The sequence below is a fragment of the Sander lucioperca genome, chromosome 4, assembly GCF_008315115.2.
Source record: "Sander lucioperca isolate FBNREF2018 chromosome 4, SLUC_FBN_1.2, whole genome shotgun sequence".
Lineage (NCBI taxonomy): Eukaryota > Metazoa > Chordata > Actinopteri > Perciformes > Percidae > Sander > Sander lucioperca.
In genome coordinates, this window is record NC_050176.1 from 19892696 (window position 1) to 19914117 (window position 21422).

At 37.4% G+C, this 21422-nt stretch overlaps 2 protein-coding genes across 5 annotated transcripts in view; both read right to left on the reverse strand.

The window, feature by feature from the left end:
* tmem131l (transmembrane 131 like) overlaps positions 1–439 on the reverse strand; it is a 45834-nt gene extending 45395 nt beyond the window's left edge. For all 3 annotated transcript variants that reach the window (XM_031302277.2, XM_031302276.2, XM_031302275.2), the window contains exon 1: positions 228–439. In XM_031302277.2, the coding sequence (XP_031158137.1) occupies positions 228–351 (124 nt within the window). In that variant the 5' untranslated portion in view covers positions 352–439. The remainder of the gene's footprint in view (positions 1–227) is intronic.
* A 1761-nt stretch (positions 440–2200) lies between these two features.
* mnd1 (meiotic nuclear divisions 1 homolog (S. cerevisiae)) lies at positions 2201–19337 on the reverse strand. Of its 2 annotated transcripts, none has more exons than XM_031302348.2 (8): positions 19133–19337; positions 18173–18238; positions 16910–16967; positions 14911–15059; positions 13755–13829; positions 13520–13634; positions 6992–7036; positions 2201–2984 (listed from the first exon to the last, which is right to left on the reverse strand). In XM_031302348.2, the coding sequence occupies exons 1-8, from the start codon at positions 19133–19135 to the stop codon at positions 2878–2880; spliced, it is 618 nt and encodes a 205-aa protein (XP_031158208.1). In that variant the 5' UTR covers positions 19136–19337; the 3' UTR covers positions 2201–2877. The 2 variants fall into 2 exon arrangements, with proteins under 2 accessions (XP_031158208.1, XP_031158209.1); XM_031302349.1 differs by lacking the exon at positions 19133–19337 and adding an exon at positions 18490–18635.
* Positions 19338–21422: the final 2085 nt, after the last annotated feature.

Consider the following 21422-nt stretch of genomic DNA (forward strand, 5'->3'; position numbering starts at 1 on the left):
GGTACAAATCAAAATATAATGCTCAAGTCGGCTTGTAAATGTATTCGGAACATTTTCGCTTATTTCAATTTTACAAGCTGTTTGGACAATTTAGCCTGCCATCTATTATCCAGTATAAAGGGTGCTGTCAAGTCAGTGAGCTAAATTAAGGTTTTTACATTTTTTGCAACGGTCGCGTTGTTAACTAACCTTACACCCCGAAGCGGAAGATAAAGGCGAGTACAAACCTTGTAGCTGAGCCCCTCCGTGCTGTACGCAAGGTAAAAGTATTTGTAGTATTCCTAGTAGTATATTGATCCACGTTTTCCTGTGACAGTGGCTGCCTTGTTGGAAGTCCTGAAGCCCCGCCATGCTGTCCTCTCAGCTAGCAGCCTACCTTGTGTTTCGCTGCGTTGGTTTCTTTCTCTCACCCAGCAGCAGCAGCAGCACTCCCTCTGTCCCTCCCCGCCCGCTCAAACACATTGATTGTACAATGAAGGCTGACACCACTGACACTTGCAACGAGGCTGTTTACGTGCCTGTTGCTGAAGGTAAAACAAAACAAAGGTGACAAAAAAGGCCATCATGCAAAGATATAGCTACATGTAATGTACCCTACAGTGGTGGAAAGTAAATAAATTCATTTGATCAAGTCCTGGATTGAAGTGCAGATTTGAGGTCCTGCTACTTTATATCTACTCCACTACATTTGAGGGAAATATGGCACGTTTTACTCCGCTACATTTATTTGACAATTTTAGTTACTAGTTACTTTTTACATAAGAAACATATGATATGCTTATATGATATGATGCAGTACTATAACACTAATCTACTTATTATATAGTATTTCTATCTCATGCTACTTTTACTTAGTGGTTGAATGAAACGTAAGTAATGTAATTGCGTACAATTTTGACATACTTGCACTTTCCATTCTTCGCTACTTCTATTCCACTACTTTCAGAGGGAAGTATTGTACTTTTTACACTACATTTATTTGACACTTAAGAGTCAGTGGTGGAGGAAATACTCATATCGTTTAACCCCTTAAAGAATAGCTTGTAATGTGTTTTTACTTTTAACTTACTATTACATTAGTACAAATCTATTTACCCTACTTTATAGGAACTTTGAGCAAACCTTACATTCAATAAAAAGCTATTTTTTTTGCATCAGTTTAGTGTCATATCATCTTTTGGCCTATACTTTAAGTTAAGTGAAGTCTTTAGTCGGCCCAATTATTCTATTGTTGATCTTGTGTGAGGACACGTTTTAACCAAAGAAGTCTTTAAGTGAGTGACAGTGAGAAAACTATGCACGGCCCTCTAAGAAAACTTTGACATTCAGCATGTCAAACTCATGAATCAGTTAGGATAGGTTGGGCAGGTACGGACTTGAATCACTTACTCTTCTGTGGGTGTGTCAGCCTCACCTTACAAAACTGCAACTAGGCATTTAGAATATATTTTTTTTTGCTGGATTCTAATAAGAAGCTTAGGGTTGTCACAGTCTGTTCTTACAAAATGTAAGTACAGACATTTGCATCGGCAAATCATGTAGTAACAGATTATCCTTATCAGTTGAATAACTGAACGTATGCATTGGGAAGCATTATAAACAGGAAACTGCCAACACTTTTAATCAGTTTACAGGGAGGTTTGCAAGGATTTGTAATGTTTCACATATCATTTGTCTCTTAATACTATCATTTTCAATGGCTTAGAGATACAAAAAAATAATAACATGCATTAAGAAACACTATAAATAAAAAGCAAGTCATGAAACAACAGAACAATATGTCTGCAAAGCATTCATCTACTGGAAAGAAAACTGATGAGTAAGACCAGGCGAGTACATTTGCAATTTAAATCAACAAACCCCTGACACATTGCTTGTCAACTAGGTCATTGAGTAAACATGGAACACACAACTACCTGTTTTGCATCTGGTTTGACAGAGATAAAGGGGAGGGAAAGAGAGGGAAATAAGCAGGGCAATAGTCATTCTGGACATGTCATGACAACAGTGTTACTTGTTTGTTCATACAGAAAGTGAGTGTGCAGTTTTGAAAAAAAAAAAGTGCTTTTGTGACAGATCTTGCAATGTTTCAGTGACAATTTCTAAAGTAATGAAAGCACAAAAGATAGAAGGCCTGGTGTACATACATACATTTGTACACAGCATGCCAAGTTTTAGAATCCATAAAATTGCAAACAACGGCTTTTTAACTCAAAGGGACATTTTATTTGCAGCATGAGAAAAGAGCTTCTGCAATAAGTAAATTGACTTTAAATATTTACAGCACTTGTACACATAACAAATCCTAAACATGTCCTCTGTAATTCAATTCTCCCGTCAGTCCCAGTGCACTTTTTGTGAAAAAAAAGAGGACTAGATGTTGCACAAAAGGAGTTTTTTTTCCTTTTTCTTTCAGCAAAAATAAAAGGTAGGAAAAAGAGAACAAGCATTTGATTCCAAACCGTCTGTTTAAACCATATGCATTAGATCATTGGCTGCACAGATGTGTTAAGTGTTAATTCCTTTCCATCATCATTTTGGGGCTCTCAGTTTTCATGCAAACAGGTGTCCCAAAACTCAGGCTGCTAGGTTGCGTTCATCACAGAACCCCCTCACCCTTCACAGCCACTAGTGATTGCATTTCTTTTCTGGTTGCACCAATGCAACATATCGGCTGATAAATTCCATCTGCCACAGCAAAATTACTAAAATCTGCCCTTATTCAAAGCCTACACCAGGCCATACATATGCCTTTCACGTTACTACACATAACATAAACTAGAACTGCTGAGACCAGGTATACTTGCTTCAAACTGAAAGCTTAAACACTTATTTTGCGCTTATTGTGACCATGAACTCTGGTAGAAAAGCTGGCAGTCAGTCCATGTAGTCAAAGTCTTCAGGAATCCCAAAGGCTTTATTAATGTGGCTGTCATCAAAAGAGAACTTCTTCTTTGTCCATGACTTTATGGCGAAAATATTGTCTGAAAACAGAAATCAAAATCTTTGTTTAACTAGCCAAAATACCCTAATGAACTTGCCCCTCCAGTGTTATATATAATAGATAGATAGATATATAGATATATATAGATAGCAAAGTCAGTCTAGGATTATGAGAATATTCTTGAAGTCCAAGAACAAACTTTTTTGTCTCGTTGCTCTGAAGCACTTGCCGATGTAGTTTTGGGGAAAGTTTAGTTATTTTGGCTGGAGATTTTATTATTACCTTCTGAACATTTTATTCACTAGTGACTATTTCCCACATCTGAAGATAATTTGGGCAATTAAGGCAAATCTGGTCATAGTGGAGGCTTACTATGACAAAGCTCCAATGTGTGATGCAAGTGCACCAGTATTTTTGCATAAAAATCTTGCTAAATGGTAGGTAGAGGTAGGTAGGTAGAACTGTGCGATGGAATATTAGTGTCTAGAAATATCCCTGATTGAGACTTAAAATTGCATTTCTTGGCACCTTCCCTCAAATATTAAGTAGAGGTGGAATATTTGCAAAATCTTACTATTATAGGCCTTCAATTTTTGACTATGACTTGGCCAATTAATTAGCTTTACTATAATTTAAATTTGATAAAATTATAATTTTGCTAATTATTTGATTCAATTTATAGTTATGATGAATGCATGTAATCACCACTGTCTATTTGCATTTCACTCTTACTTAAAGGCACTCTGTTGACTGCAGTATAAACTGTAAAATATTTCTTGAATTGACCTTGATAGTGAAAACAAATGCGTGTGAAAAATAGAATCTGAAAATACCTTTTTGTATACAAAAGTCATAAAAGTGTAGAATTTCAACACAAATACAATACGTACATAACCAATACACAATTAATCTGATTGTACTTCATTCAAATATCAGCTTATTCATTCTACAAATAGCCTAGATAACCTTCACCGTGGCTGTAATCAGAAATTACAATTACTTTCTTTTGCAGTTTATTACAATCTAATCTATGATTAGAAGGAACGTTTTTAGAAGTGATATATGAGACAAGCTGAAAACTGTGGATGTGTCACCCATTTAAAGAGTAAATCAAATAGTTTTCTGTAGAGTAAGGCCTGTCTTATCAAAAGCTTAAGTCAATAAAATCTGAATCATGCTATTAGTAATGTCTTTCACTTGAGTCCTGTAGGATCACTGGACTCCAGTTTTTGAAATGCAAGTGATTAACTGTGTCCGGGCTTATGAGTGAGCTTTTATGCGTGGGTGTATCTTTTTGAAAAGTAAGATCGGCTTTCATAGAACAAGTTGCAGCCACAGGCAATTCAATACATTAAGTGGGGTTGTTACTGAAGCCTGCAGGAGGCTGTTGTTAGAAGCTGAGATAATGCCAGCTACATAGCAATAAGAAGAGTGCATGTGAAAATGCAAGAAAGTAAAAAAACTAGCTGATTGGCAGAACTGACAAAATTGTGCTTTTAGATGTAACAGGATAGCTGAGAACATTACGGCTTGTACCGGTAGTACTGTGAGGAAACATTTTATGTATTTGTTTAGGAGTGTCCATCCCAGATGAGGGAAGTACAAGTCATGGAAGAGGCAGATATGACTCATGAGTATAATTATATGGAAGTAAAGCAAAAATGGGCCAACGAAAACTGACAAAGCAACTTTGTTGACCAGTTACAGGCGATGTTGACCCTCAAGAGTCAAAACACCGCAGGTCCGGCTGGTTACCATAATGCCCTAAAGTCAGCTGTCTCCAAGGTTACCACTTAGGTCAATGAATGCACACAGAGAGCCTTAGCCTAGAGTCTTAACTGCATAGAGATGGCATGCTGACCACAAATTGCTCTTACAGCTTGAGTGATAGACCTGCCACAGTTATTTGTGTACTGACTATTTAGAGGCAACTTTCTGCAGTAACTGTATTATTGATCTGGACTGAGGCTGCAACTAATGACTAGAGCTGAGAGGATCTTTAATTAATTAGCCAATCAACAAAAAATGGTTTTATTTCTTAAACAAAAATGTTAAATGTTCACTGGTTCCACCTTATGAAATGTAAGGATTTGATGGGTTTCCTTGTCATATATAATAATAAACTGAATATCTTTGGGTTTTCAACTCTCGATTGAATAAAACAAGCAAAACGCATGTATTTTTCCACTATTTACTGACAGTCATATTTTATAGACCAAACGATTAATCACTTATGTACACAAAGAAATAATCTGCAGATTAATTTACTATATAAATAATAGTTAATTGCTGCATAACTAATGATCGTTTTCAATATTGATTAATCTGCCTGAATGTTTTCCTGATTAATCAACTGTTTGGTCTATAAAACATCAGAAAAAAAGGCCAAGGTGATGTTATCCAATGTCTTCTTTTGTCTTTTGTCTGTAGTCCAAAACCCTAAATGATTCAATTTACCAAATAAATTCTCACAATTGAAAAGCTGAAACCATCACATTTGGCATTTTTGCTTGAGCAAAACTGTCAACTGGTAGAAGCCAATACGTTTCTGTGAACAATCATCGTTCATCAGCTCTTAACTTATGCACAGGGGTACCACAAGGATCAATACTTGGCCCGCTTCTGTTTAGTTTATATATTAATTATTTGCCGTTAGTTTGCCCAGATATCAAAACACCAATGTATGCGGACGACCCGTAGTATATGTGCGTGCCAAGACAAAACATCTGGCTGCTGCCAAACTCACCACAGCCATGGATCAGATCACCAATTGGCTAAATCGTTCCTACCTTCAACTTAATGTAAATAAAACTGTTGGAATGTTTTTCAAAAGACACATTGTGTCGAATATAACCATTTCAGATCAAAAACATTAGTATTGTGCCACAATTTAAGTATCTGGCCATTATTATTGATTCTAATCTTTCTTTCAAAGCACATGTTAAGAAAGTGTGCAATAGGATCAAGTTTAGCCTAGCCAATTTTAAATAAATTAGAAATGCACTAACTTGTAATGCTGCTAAATTATTTATGGATGCCATGACTTATGTCACATCTAACATATTGTCTGACAAGCTGGGGACAAACTAACAGCTCGTCACTAAAGTCACTAGCTACTCTTTACACGAACCAGAAGCCTAACCGTTCACATCATTGTATTATCCTAAATAACTGTAACCTGCTGAGCTGGGAAGATGTCATCAAATACAAAAACATCTGTCTGGTCTACAAAATTCTGCATAACACCGCTCCTTCTCCTTTTAACTCATTCATAATCCAACAACAGCAGTCAGATCACCAGAAGCACCACATGAGGTGACCTTCTAATTCCATTCAGGAAAAGCACATTTGGTCAATTATCATTTTCTGTTACGGCATTACAAAACTGGAATTCACTGCCCACCACTTTCAAAGATATACATACATATTCCACCTTTACAACACACCTTAAAACATGGCTGTCCAACAACTATAACTGCACACATTAATCAGTCAGATGTGATGTATGTTTGATGTGACAGTCATTGTTGCTGCCATTCCATCTCTGCTGCCTGCCTCCGTTATGTCTTGTATGAGCTTTCATTGTGGTTTCTGTGACTATTCTCCTTTCCCTTGTCTCCTTTGTATTGTTTTTACTGCATTAACTACTTTAATGCCTTTGCCATCATCTGTGCTTGCTTGTGTGTGCCACTTGTTTGTATGTCTTAATCACTTTTGCTTAGGCCTGCTTTCATTATAGATGTAATTTATTTTAATTTGCTAACCATTGTATTTTAGGATGCCTATTGTCAGCTGGCCTGGGACTACAGCTGAAAATTAGCCATAGAGGCTAAAGCTGCTCATTTTACTGTGCAGTTAATTAAAGGGGACTGTCCACGGCATTATAAACTAATAAACTAAACTAAAATAACTGAAATGACTAACCAATTATCAAAATAGTTGGCGATTCTTTTTCGGTTGATCAACTAATTCATTAATCAACAAATTTTTGCATCTCGATTCTAGACTTATTGAATATGTATATATTAAAAAGATTCAATGACTCACCTGTCCACCTGGAAACAGCTTCTTTTGCTACAACATTTGACTTTCCTGCAAAACAACGATTTGTGATCAGTTAGAATAAATGCAATCAATTAAAATGTTCAGGGTTTGTTTCAAGACATCAGCTCAGATCTGTGATTAAAACTTAAAGACACCTACTGAACAGCAAAGCCATTTCAAAACCGTAAAATTTGAAGTTTTGCTTAATTACGCTATGTATAACGGACTAACATCATCAGAACATCATCGTCCTTTTTTGTTGCAAATCCATACCTCATGTGTATGTTTTCTGACCCAGGCTTATGAGCAAGACTTGCATACTGTGCAATTTTAAAATAGGCCAAACAAATAGATGCCTAATGTGAAAGCCCAGCTGACAGAGAGGAACATGTTTTCTGCAACAAGTACACTGCAAGTCTATTAAATAAAAACAAAACTGCCCTAAAACACTGAACACAAGACAGAAAACATAATGGTAAAGTGGACAAAAATGAAGGTCAGCAGCAAACAATATCCTTTATGGAGGAAAGTGTAGTCAGCGATGTGATGTTTGGATAGCTACAGCCATATGAACAAGAGGTGATTTACTATAAAAATTCAGGTGGACAGTTTAGCCTACACCTTCCCTGCAGCTGTGGATAAAGTCCATCTAGAAACCTGGCACAGAACACAACAGATCTCTAACTGGATTGCTCTCAAGTATAAAGTGACCTAAAACCAGTTTGTAAAACAACAGCAGGTAACATCTAACATTAGGTTGCCAGGCACCTGGAATAACCAGTTCATAAAATAACCTTTTGCTGAATCCATATTAACTATAAACAGACCCTTATTTGCCTGCTGTGCTAAGAAGACTGGGCTGCAACATCCTAAAATCCAGCCAATATGAGCTGTTTTAGGCCAGGCTTAATTTACAGCAGGTTTGGCAGATTCCCGCCTGATTTGTCCTTTGGGAAAATCAGAAGAGCGAACTGGCCCAAAGACTTGATCAGTGGCAATGTCATTGACTGTCAGCAACAGTCATTTTGGCATTTATTGAGAATGAAAACAAGCATATATCTACATTTCATATCAACAAAAAGAAATAGCAGCGGCAAATGAGAGGGACTGAATTGAATAACTTCTGACTCCTGAAGCTGTAAATGAGTCTGCGTTAGATGAGATGACTCATTTTTTTTAATCTGTTGTCCCTTATTAATATATACAACATAATAAATATCATGCACAAAATAGTACACATGGACCTATAAATGATGCCACAGTGTAACACATGGTAGTTTGCTACAATCATACATAACAAAGGAAGTATAAGAAAGGAACGAAAGGAAAGATAATCACAAAAATTGTTTTTCTTTGGTAAACAAGTCATTTAAGAATTATAAATAATTCCAAAACCATCAATACATGCGTTTACTGTTGTGGTTTCCCCTCAATATAATTGTAAATAAGATGTGTAAATTCATGTCCAACTTTTAAACTCTGCTTGCTCATATATTGTCATACCTGCCATGCATATGCCTGTGGCTGTAATTTCTTTGAGGTGTTTTTTTTTAAACCACATTTTGACCTGGCAAATCCGACATCAGTCAAAATGTTTGTCCCTCACCACTAATATTTACAGTGGTAATTGCAGTGAACATGTGTCACTGTGCTTCTAATAGTTGTGTCTGAACAAATAGGAGTAACACTTGACACACTGATTACATTCCCCAAATGTATTCCAATTTTGGTTTCATTTGGATTTGCTCAAATGTTTGGTTTGTCTAACAGTGTACCAATGGCACAGCTTTTAGAAAGTAATGCACATATTTACCTTGGAGTATATTTCTAACTATTATTGTTGAGTGTTTATTATCCGTATTATAAAATTACTATTTATCATTCTAAATCCCATTCCTAAAAACAAAAGGCATTCATGGTTAAAACGTATGTGTCGTCATTTTGCTGCAGTGTCTCAAACAGTGGTGGAAGAAGTGCTCCGATCCTTTAATTAAAAGTAGTAATACTAAGGCTGCAACTAATGATTATTTTCATTGTCAATTAACCTGTCAATTATTTTCTTGATTAAACGATTAGATGTTTAGTCAACAAAATGTCAATAAATGGGGGGGAAATGTCGATGTGTTTCCCAAAGCCCAAGATGACAGCCTCAGATGTCTTTGTTTTGTCTACTACTCACTACTACTACTCTCACAGAGGAGAGAAGAAACTAGAAAATATTCACATTTAAGAAGCAGGAATCAGAGAATTTTGAAAAAATGACTCAAACCAATTAATCGCTTATCAAAATAGTTTGCGATTAATTTAATAGTTGACAACTAATCGATAAATCGATCAATCTTTGCAGCTCTAAGTAATACCACAAAATACTCTATAACAATTAAATGCCCTGCGCCAAAAATGTCACTTAAGTAAAATTACAGAGGTATTATTAGCTATATGTACTGTGAGCCCTTTCACCCCTGGTCTTAACAGACATTTGCTTTAAAGATGCTCTCTGAACCTCTGAATGAGAATGACATCTGCATGAACAGGTCTGAGCCCATTCTGCAAGTTCAGTCCAAGCCCCCTCAGCAGTAGACCTAACATAATGTCATACACTTGATTGTGCATCTTGATTGCTCTCAGAGCACAAATCAAGTTTCACTGGGGGGAGATGGCTATCTGTATCAAAGCTGTGCCTGTGTGCATATGGTGTAGTTAAAAAAAAAAAAGAGGAAATAATACCCGTAGGCAAGTGGAGACAGTGATGAATGTGAAAACAAAAGTACAAGAGATTGAAAGTAAGAGAACACTTATCCTTTCTCTTTCTCACTAACTAATGGGTGTATCTATTAAATGTGGCTGTATTAATGATCTGTAGTACATAGTTTAACTTTCACTATCAGACACATACAAGTTGAAGCATAACAAACAGATATACAGATATATATACAGAGAGCCTTAACTTACAGTGGAGACAGATAATACATAGGAAGGCTTTGGATTCCACATATGACCAGTATGGCTTAACATTTAATACTTTAATGTGTTATCTGCATTTCAATAGGAAAAAAGTTTTTATTTATATTTGTAAAGCTGAAAAATAAAACCAAACTTTCCTGGGGTTAGGATTGGGAATCCAACAGCTGTTGCAGTGATTAAGCCTGGCAATAAGTTTATCACAGGCCCCAGAGGCTGAGTTTCTGCAGAGGGTCTAGCAATGTGATCATGAAGTCATTTCTCTGGGACCCAAATAAAAATGTTAACAAGCATGTGACGACATTTGGGATTTTAGCATGTTGTGGCACCAAGCTAATACATTTTTTTGTATTTTTACATATCTACCATACAGCGTAGAGAATATTTAGTCGCTACACATGTGGCTGCAGCTATAGTAAAAAATAAATCTGATCCCATTGCCTTATATTCTTTTCTGGGTTACTTAAACTCTGCCTTAATCTAAATTCACTTTCCATTTACACTAGTAGAAAAATTATATAAAAAATTAGATTAGTCAGGAATTATTGGCCTGCATGTCCTTGTGATTGTCCGTAAATGAGTCCATATTTGTGTCATGTTGGAGTGGGAAAAAAACCTGCAGACGTGTGTGCAGACTAAATGCATGCTTGGTGTAACATTGGGAGGTGCAGGTAAACAGACCAGATATTTTTTATGACACCACACATGTCACATGTGTACATAAGGTAACACACCCCCTTTACCACAGGTCGGCGGTAACATGAACTCAAGGCAGTATAGGATTTTTGTAACACCAATAATAACTGTGTGCATTGTGTGGACATACTATAGAGTATACTATAGAGTGTCAATAAGTCATGACCAGTGCAGTCCCTCCAGGATTTCACGATGTCGCGATCGCCCCAATTCACGCAAATTCAACCAATCACCGCGAATTTGGTGCGACTCGCAATTTTGACCAATCACCGCAACTTTTCCGCACATTTGACCAATAACCTGAAGTTTCCCGTGACTTCAACCAATCACAGCAGTCCCATGTGCACTCTGAGAGCCAATGACCAATCGGGAGTGAGAACGGGTTGATCATTTCCTTGTTTTTGATATGAAGACGAGACGTGTGTGTGACTCATTTACCAACAAAACGTACAGCGAAAGACCGTGCAAAACATTTCAGACCGTCCGATACATTTTAACATCAATGTAGACTTTAACGATTTAAAAGTCGCGGAAGTTGCTGCCGTTTCCATCCTGGCTGTCGGCTCTCTGCAGTGAGTGGGGCTACTGCTCCGTACACCCCGCACACTGCCAATAACGCTTGCACAAACACACACACACAGACACACACACAAACAACACACACACGGTGGATGCAGGAGAAAAAGGAGATGAGACGACACGATGACCTAAATTGAGGACAGCTACACTCGTTATTGTAAGTGCAATGATAAGTTAAAGTCCGTATTATCAAACCGTATGAATGTGTGTCCCAGCCCAGGCCAGGATAGGAAAATAACTAACAATGTAAAGATCAACAAGCCACTGACAGATATGTTCAAATTTGATTGATTCAATAAATTATTATTTTTTGTCTTAAATCCACCAGCCATTTTCATATTATACCAACATTTACAGCATCCTGAGCCTTTTTGGTAAGGTTACTAGGAAAACTTTCACTGTCTCCCGCAACTTCATTGCAACAAACATACAAAAGACATCGCAACTTTTATCGCAATTTTTTTACAAAAGTTCCCGCGAAATCAGGCATTTTGGGCCGCAACAATCTCAAAAAAAGGCCACGAAATCCTGGAGGGACTGACCAGTGGCCTTGCCTTAGTCTTTTGAAAAGCTTTTAACTCCGAAACCCTTTGAGCTTAGAGGTTGGAGGTTACACAAATCATTTAGACCATCATTACATCTGACATGCACGTCTTAAGACCAGACAAGAAAAAAAATATGTCTTTGTTTCAGCAGGAAGGTTCACACCTACCATCTTGCATCAACATGTAACAGTTTGTGGTTCACGCCTAAAACTGACATGAGAATGTGTCTCACATGCACCTTGAGTGACCACTCGCGGCCAATTTTTACTTCCTCGTTCACATTAGAATTTAACAGTGAGAAACTGTGACCCTGCTGCTAAACAGACACCATGCATGTTTGTTCTCAGCAGTACGGTTCGAGACGAGGACTCCAGTGACCAGTAACTACCTGCACCACAAAGTCACGCCCCAAGTTGTGTGACACAGACAAACAAACTGTATTCCACTGTGTTTGGGAGGATTTGCATTCATACAATCAGCTATCAGCTATGGATGTAGTCAAATGTTTCCCTGGTCACCATTTAACTTGTCTAACGCAATACAATCACCAGCATGTCTTTAATGCACCTTATTTAGCGCTGTCTAAACATCCAAGACAACATTCAGTGAAATGTGTGAGGAGGGGATTTGAGGGTATAAAGTATTGTTCTATTTTTAAAGTAGTTTTTAAGTTTTTTTCCGCCCCCATCCTGCTTATGTTTTTTTTTGGCACTACGAGTAGGTGATTTTGACAGGTGGCCAAGTTCTAAGGTTATTGGAAGTTTGTCATGGTATCATTTTCATTAATGTTGCTACAGTCTGTCTGTGTTGAATGATTGATGAGTTGAATACTTCAACAGTACCAAGGTCTAATTTTTATCACTCCTTTATTTGGCAAATTGTGGGAGGTAGTGCTGAAATAGTCCAGCTCATATTGCACAGCTCATTATTGGGTGTGAAACCACTTCTTCATGGTAGTATGAGTCATGGTGGTTTGTTTGTTGGACGTTGCCCTACTCTTTAGTGCGTCTCTCTTCTCAATAAGAGATCCTAACTGGATGCAAAAAATAGCGCCACCTGTGCCTTGATGAGCCAGCTGATGTTGGGATCCAGTCTACATTTTTCTCTTTGGCATCATTTTTAGAGAGGAAAAAACAAACACTTAAAGCTTACGCTACAGTCGCTAACTACAAGCTTACTGTCAGATGATTCTATCAATTGTCAAAACCTTACACAAAATACTTGTTATAAAATACATACAAGCTTTTAAATACAGTGGCAACAATTGATTCAACATTGTTAGACATGCACAAGACAAATCAGCAAATCAACAAACAACAGATTCCTTGTAATTTGCCCAAATCCACTTTCTACTCGAGGTGCTTTTTAGCTGCATTGCCGACGCATGACACACTCGGACGCTCAGTGGCCATGGAAGCTTTTCTGCAATTTAATGCAATCCAATACAGCAGCAATAAATATCACCTTTGTTAATATTGTAGCAAAAATATTGAATATCATTTAATCTTATTCAACTTCATACACCACCAACAGCTCAAAATGATCATAGAGTTTAATCACCACCACTCTAACATAGTCTCAACCATTTGGACATTTAAGGTTTCACAGAGAGAGTTGATGATACTGGATTTTGTTACATTTTACAGGGGGGGGATAGATGTCTCTGGTCAGTGATCCTGGGTGACTTGATTGATGCTAAAGCTTAAAACTGACTTCTTGAGAAAAACAGTCATGTTGCATCTGTACTCACTCATCTCCTCAATGACTTCTGGGTCACATTCCCTGTACTTGTCCAACTCGGCCTGCAGATGAGTTCGCTCCTCTTTTAGAGCCTGCAGCTCCTGCAGCAGAGAGCTTCTCTCCTTCTGCACACAGACAGAGATTGATTTTATAAGTCTGATTAACATGGCTTTGTCGATTTATTTTTTATCACTTCACAATTTTTTTTCTGTACAAAGTGTGGAAGCATATGAAAATACTCTTACTGTATCCTGACGTCCTACTTTCGCTTTTTCAACCGCTTTCTCTACAGACACTTTGCGCTGCTTTGCTTCAGAAATCTGTCAGGTAAAAGAGTCTAACATTAGCCATATTCAACACCAAACTGCTGCCAAGAAAACACACAGTATGTAGACAATAGAGAGTTTCCTGTACTCCACCATACAAATCAATACTACTGTTCTTGACATAATTGTTTGAAGTTAAAAGTGGTATGTTACGTATACACCCTTAAAATCTAAATTGCTAATGACTGCTCACCAGTGCATTAGAGACCAATGGTCTATTGACATTAATAGCCAATTACAGTGCTGTAAAGCATATTAATTTGTCTGAAATAAAAAGGAAGCTGTGTTGTAATGTGTAAATTACACTTCCAACTTTTTCATACAGACTCTATAAAGCCAACAGACTCTATAACATTAAGCATACACATTTACATTGCTGTGTTAACAGATAAGACCGGTATATTGTAATGCATATGGTATAATCACACGTCATTATGTGGTGACAGATTGCTGCTCTACATCATTTGACTTCTGTCGCAGAAATCTGGTGGCCATCATTCTCTGAGGAGTCGCCACCCTCACACCATCTGTCTGCCATGCAACAGGAGAGGGAAGTGGGACGCAACAGACACCCAGAAATCCAAAGACGAGCAGTGTTACTGCAGTGTGACAACAAATCTCTCACAAAAGCCACCAAGTCTGTGCAACATGGGAGATTTTTGATTCTCAGTTATGAATAGGGCTCATTATTTTTGTTTTGTTTTTGTATTCGGGAATTCAATAATTAAACCACCACCACTTCCCATTTTTCCTCTTTGCTTTTTTATTACCAGAAGCGCTTTCTGGGCCGTGCTCATCATATGCTGACCTCATTTACTGTAAATGACGGTGTGCAGTGTCTTCCAGAAAACACAACCTTTGGTGAAAAAAATGTGAAAATCTATCTTCTCCTTTCACAAAAATATAGGTATTTTTAATAGAAAAATACATTATCAGCTCTGGAGAGATGCTGTGCTTCACAGTGTCTGTGCTGTATAGAGCAAAGTGTTATGTATTCATCTGGTTTTGTTAAGTAACACCTGCAGCTTTTGAGATATGAGGTCGTTGTTTTCAGACTAAAACGGAGTGTCCTCACCTGACTTTGCAGCTCCTCCAGTTTTTTCTTGCGAGCGTGCAGGGCTTTGCTGGGAAAGGCCCAGTAGTAGTTGGACGTGCCCACTCTTTCACAGTCCACCATGTTGTCATCCACCAGGCTCTGCAGCACGTCCTTCACAGACATGGGAGCTTAAAGCAGCAGAGAGAGGAAAGAACACCACCTACATCAAAATGTCCAAAACCCTCAATTTTCTATTATTGCATTCTATTACTTTGCCTTCTTAGCAGTTGATGCCATGTGTGGATTATTGATTATCGATCGTGGACAACTGATTTAAAGTAGAGGTATGATTGTTACAAGCATAGAACATATAAATAATGATATGAAAATGTATCTGATGTTCGGTATAACATTGCATTCTACTGAGGATTTAAAAAAAGCACAAGTCAGCATCAGGTCTCATTTTTACTGTTGGCAAGGCGTACCACTCAAATGTTCACACAACTAAACCCACACATCTGCAGCCTATGTGGCTGTTGTATGCTTATCTGAGAGAACATTGCATGAGAGGATGTAATAGAGCAGGAGTTCCATCTTGAACAGTGTCAGCGGTGAAATGTGATACTCCCACACATTTGCTCAGCCGGTCCATTGTAAAACTGAAAGAGCGTATCTGCTCGGGGCTGAGCTGTGCTGAGTCCTGAGAGGACGTTGGAACAGCAGCAGAAAAAATAAAGGATTGAAAATTAAAAACACTCTGGAAGGATCAACCAAACTCTGTGTGTGCGTGACTTCAGGGCTGTCTTTTCCAGTCCTTTGTCATGTTTCTGTTCACGTGATTCAAATAGCTTTTTGCCCATTTTCAAACTTCAAAACTATTCTGCCTTTTAATTGTTACCAGTATACCACTCTTTTTTTTCAGTTTAGCTGAGATCACTCCCTCGGCCCCTTTTCTCCCATGCTCTCCCATACAGGAAAATGTGCCCATAATGCAGATCTCTTGTTGCCCCCGCCCCCCCCATCACTCAGTAACTTTATCATGCCCAAGTAAGGGGGACCAAAACATGTGCTTTTAATCACAGCAACACGATCCAGTTTCTCCAGATTAATGTGTCGATTCTAAAACAAAATCTCTCTTCAGTTCACCCAAACATACACAACACAGCTTTGTTCCTCTGCAGCACTTAAAAATCCCAGTTTGTATTTTAAATGTTCCCTCGATACTCATAATGTTGGGCTACATGTTGACTCTAAGAGAATGTGTTTTATTTAAAACCAAAAGCTTCCAACAATACTCAGCACTATGAGATTGCTGCCATTGATGGGTCTGGCTCCGTGTATACAGACTAAATACAGTTAAGATGGCAACAACTAGTCCTGGTTGCCATGGTCATGTTGCAAGCATGTCACCACAATGTTTTCACGAAGGCAAGAGGGTGCAATGCCTGTTGATACTGACTGAATGGTCTTTGGATAAAGAACTAGTGGTATTTTACATAAAAGCACGCTAAATCATCTGTTGGTCTCACTACCATTGATGCCTATGTTTATAAGTCCTGAATGATTTAATTTAGTGCATGTTTTGTATTATGAACAAAATATACTGTTGTAAAAGTGCAACCCTTTCAGATGAAAGTGCATGTTTAACTAAAGTGTGAAGTATGCAACAATAAATAGCTCTGTTCACTGTCGATTACCATAAAAATATCTGCGGTTTGACATACAAGGTCAGTGTGGTAAATGGGCATAACTGCAACTGCAAACAAAAGTGAAACATGGCAAATGTTTAAAATGTTAGTGCATTATGTTTCCCCTTCAGAAATCACAGTGTCTAGTGTTCAGACTCAGCTCCCACATTACTTTTCTTTACCAAAAATAGAGTGATGTGACATCTCTGCCAGGTAGAATCCAGTAAGGCAAACACACACAAAACGACCGTACCGATTTTGTTAAACAGGCAGTCAACCTGAACACCAGCTGGACACATGTGGACAGATCATTTAAAAAATCTCTACTAAAACTGTTGATCATTACTCACTTATTCCCTTTGTCTTAGGAGCGATCTTCTCAATGTCTTTCAGCTGAAACACATCTTTCTACAAAGAGAATGAGAGACACACATTCAAGGAAAAACATTTGTTTTTATCATACAAAATGGAACTATTTACCATCTAAATCATCTAAGTCTGTATCAGAATCTAGTTTTTGGCTGCACTTTATTTAGGCTTTTTGGAAATGAAAAAAACTGATATATTTATGGATTGTAGCCATCATTGTTTTATTATAAACAGTAACTCTGCCTTTCCAGGTATTTCTAGTCATAGTTTACCTATTTTGGGCAGCCAAAAACAAAACAAAATATTTCTGTACTTGTTTTTGCCTAATTTTATCTCATTGTATTGCTGAAATGTTCCATGCACAGCACTTTTAAACTTTGTTTTACTACTAGTTTATTATTATTAACTAATCAAAATGACTTACTTTGCAAGGACTTAAACTGTGATTTCTTTTGTTTAGCTTCAGAAAAAAAATTATATTAAGCTTTTTTTTTTTTTTAAATCTCTTTCTAAATTTTCATTCCATTGTCTAATGTGACTTTGTTGGGCCAGTTTAGTTACAAATAGTATATGTGTGTGCAGATGATGTATATCTGCATATGACATATGCAGATATGTATGTGTATCAAAGAGAGAGAAAACCACATGACCAAGTGATGATTTTCTTTCAAGAACAACCTGTTCCTTATCTGTTGCAGGTTTTAAAATTAGAACACAAAACTTTCTCAGTATCACTCGAGTGTCAAGTCATTACAGTCAGGTCCATTTATGGTTTTGTAGGTAGTTTGTATGGGTGTATGCTTTTGTCTCCTTCACATAAAGTGGGCAGCCTTAATCAAAATTAGCAACATTAAGATTAATACTCAGATTGCATTAAAGAAAATGAAACACATAACAAAACTGGCTAGTAAGTAAAGTGACTAGCTTTTAAATACACTGTGGTCACAGTGCAAGACAGCACAGAGGGCATATGGAGGCCTTAGTCTAAATTATATTGATAGGGTTATATTGATTTGATTTGATTGATTATATTTGATTTGGTGCTTTATATATAATATACACCAATGTTTCACATACTTGTGGGCATAATAGTCCTGTCTATACAGCGTTGTTGTCCTTATTCTTAGCGGTTATGTCAATTTCTGTGCAAGTACACTGAGAGCAATGACAGAGCCAAGCCATTAAAGCTGAATCTGATTCCTACTTTAAACCGTTATGTGGCCACCTGCAATGGGAAAACTCACCGTTTCAAAGAAAATCTCCATCATGCGACTTCTCTTCTCCTCCAAACTTAGTCCTTTCTTCTTTGACTGTAACAGATAGTTTAATGTAACATAAGGCCTGGATACTTTTAGTAACAGCCACTAATATGCCACTATATTACACAGCAATAGAATCATATGCAAGTGGCAGTAAACACTGTATTAGGGATTGATATCCTAGTATTTAGCATGCAATAGGAACAAAACATGAAAATGTCACAATACATATCTATTACAAATACAAATACTATTTGCAGCACTTTGAAATATGCATGTTCAATATAGGCTATCCATGATGCCTGTGGGGCTCTTTGTTGCACGTCTAAGCTTCTACATCAGTGTTGTTGTAGTACAGCTTCCGGTCACCAGGCAACTATGTTCTCGGTGATTTACAGTACATGGCTTGCTGCTCCATTTGAGTAGCTATGTCTAGCTTTTTTTATTTTACACCCGCCTGATAATGTCTAACTGTATCTCTCCTGATAGTTAACAGAGAGGTTCACCTTTCCTCAGGTGTGTTCCTGTATTAATATGTCCTCCATTCAGAGGACCTAACGTTAGAGCTGATTAACATTATGCTACATAAAGTGAATGGGTCACATAGCAATACAGGAATGAAACGTAGTACGACGGTCCTAAATAAGAGTAACATACTACACATACATGATGGGTAACATATTGCTAAGTGTATAGCTAGCTAAGTCATTGTAATAACTTGGTGACGTAGCTAACTGCCGGGATTGTTATCGTTAGCCAGGAGCCATATATATATATATATATATATATATATATATATATATATATATATATATATATATATATATGGCTAGGAGCTAGCTTGGAAATGCTAGCTAGCTTGTAACGTTACATAACTTTAAACGTCGGTCTTGTCTGAAGCACTAGCTAGCTATCACATCATCATAAAGATGAACATCTGCTTACCATTTTATTATGTTGGCTGTACCAGCAACGTCCGCTAACATTAAGGTTGTGCTTTACAAGGTGTTATATAGCACTGTGGTTATGTTTATAATCCAAATAAGTAAGAAATCGTAAACACAGACTGTAACCAAATTTCCCGCGGAAGGCTGTGACGGGTGTTCTGCTGCCTTCATAGCTCCTCGTAAACGCCAAAAAACCACGGTCCCGTGCGGAGTACGGGGATGTTGACTGTTGATAGGAAGTGTGCTTAGTTTATTTATTTTAAAAGCTACTAGGCACATCGATTTATGGTGCAACGTCTCGTACCGCAGAAAAACGGTCATGTTTGCCGGTTTGGGGTCGTAAGTGTCTTCTTTGCTCGCTTCAGTCATGAGGATTATTTCCGACAACAAATGAAGGCAGCATTACTTTAACGGGGAGGAGCAATGTTGTTTGACGACTTCTCGTGATTTTCTGACTCCCTCTGCTGTCTAACAAAATACATTGTTTAAATAGGGACAAGAATGTATAATAAAAATGCCCTAATTGTCAAACGATGAACTATTAACTTCTGTAGGTCTGCTGTCAACGACAACGACATGAGTGACAGTGTTCTGTGCAGACGAGACTTGCAGTCTTTTGTTATCACCAATCATATTGAAAACACTGATTGATAAGTGCAGGGATAATTAAAATAGGCTACCTGCAAACCTTAACAGATTTTTAGAATAATGAACATGCTAATTACATTTCTGACATGACTAGTGTCAGTCTTCAAACGAATATATGCTATATTCATAAAAAAAAAAAAACTTTATTTCCTCATAATGCAGAGTTAATAATAAATGCCCCTTATAATGACACCACAAAATCAATTACAAACAGTATTATTTCCTATGGGCACTTTAATTCCAGTTGGCATTACAAATATAAACAAGAAAATGGAAAACAAATAATTTAAAAGGATTGTGTACAAAATGAATGACTAAACTCAAAAGCAAGTACTGAAAACTATGTGCTTGAGGACAAACATTGTGAAGGCTTTATAATAGGAGCACAGTGCTTTTTTTTTTTTTTTTTTTACAACACACACCTCAATTGCTGGAACTACATATTTCATCTTTGAGGATAACAAATCTTTTTTTTTTTTTACTAAAATACAACTTGTTAGTTCTACAGATTTTTTGAAAAACATGGTATAGGCAAAGAGCACATGGTAAGGAGTGAAGGTGATCACAGCTCTGCGTCTGATGTTTGATAAAACCTGCATTGCAACTTGAACAAACCTTTTCACTGATGCGTCGAAGGACTGAGTTTATTTTCACTATTTTTGCTGTTCACTCAAACTTTGCAAAAAAATATAAGATGTTTGCAAATAATCACAGCAGATTTGTAGGTCAACATCGAGTGGCTTTTGTTTGGTACCTTAATTGATCACAACACACTCACACAATCACACTTGTCTTGCACACACAAACTGTTTTTGTAAAAAACAATTAAGCAGAAGTTATCAGCATACTTTAACAAGTGTGTGTGTGTGTGTGTGTGTGTGTGTGTGTGTGTGTGTGTGTGTGTGTGAGTGAGTGAGTGAGTGAGTGAGTGAGTGAGTGAGTGTGTGAGTTTCAGTTTAAAGCGATACAAATTACATTGACTAGTCATTTTTACATAGAGATAGTATTGTGTACAGTGCTCCCAGTTTAGTTTGGTGGTATTGTTGAGTGTCAGCTTGAAACATTTATATATAGTGCACAGTAGCTTTTCTGGTGTTTAATAGTAAAAACAGCATGCACAGAGATGCCTAATCATGCTCTAAAACACCCTGCTACCAGGTAGGTGGACTATTTTCCGTTATAGAGAACAGGCAAAATGTGAGGACTCCGAGCATTTAACCGGAAGCTGCAGTCACTGGAACTATAAATAGAAATCCCATTATTCTTCAGGCGACTAAGAAGTCTACTTCAATTTCAATCTAACTTAACACAGTGTCCAACCAGTATTTTAGGAACAAGTGCAATAGCATTATTTTTTTTCTCCAGTTTTCTGCCATATCACAGCAAATCAAAAAAAGTTTAACATATGTACAATGCTTAAGTTTTCCTTTTCAAATCAGTGTAATTAAAGTGATGGTTTGGAGTAATTTCACCCTAGGCTGCTTTGCACGTTGACCTCGAGCCAAACCCCCCATAAGCTGTTTTCCCTTGTTATAACGTTGGTCGAGTTAGCGTTATCATCTGGTTAGCTTAGTGCAGGCGCTAATGGATCCACGTTTACTACTGCGCTATCGCGCGGTAGCAGCCAAGAGGAGCGGTAG

What these genes read in the sequence shown, in the direction of transcription:
- mnd1 (XM_031302348.2), bottom strand. An exon ending in TGGAGGAGCTGCAAAGTCAG is followed by an intron (nt 13,830 to 14,910) that starts GTGAGGACACTC and finishes TTTACCTGACAG; the next exon opens with ATTTCTGAAGCAAAGCAGCG. An exon ending in AAGTAGGACGTCAGGATACA is followed by an intron (nt 13,635 to 13,754) that starts GTAAGAGTATTT and finishes GTCTGTGTGCAG; the next exon opens with AAGGAGAGAAGCTCTCTGCT.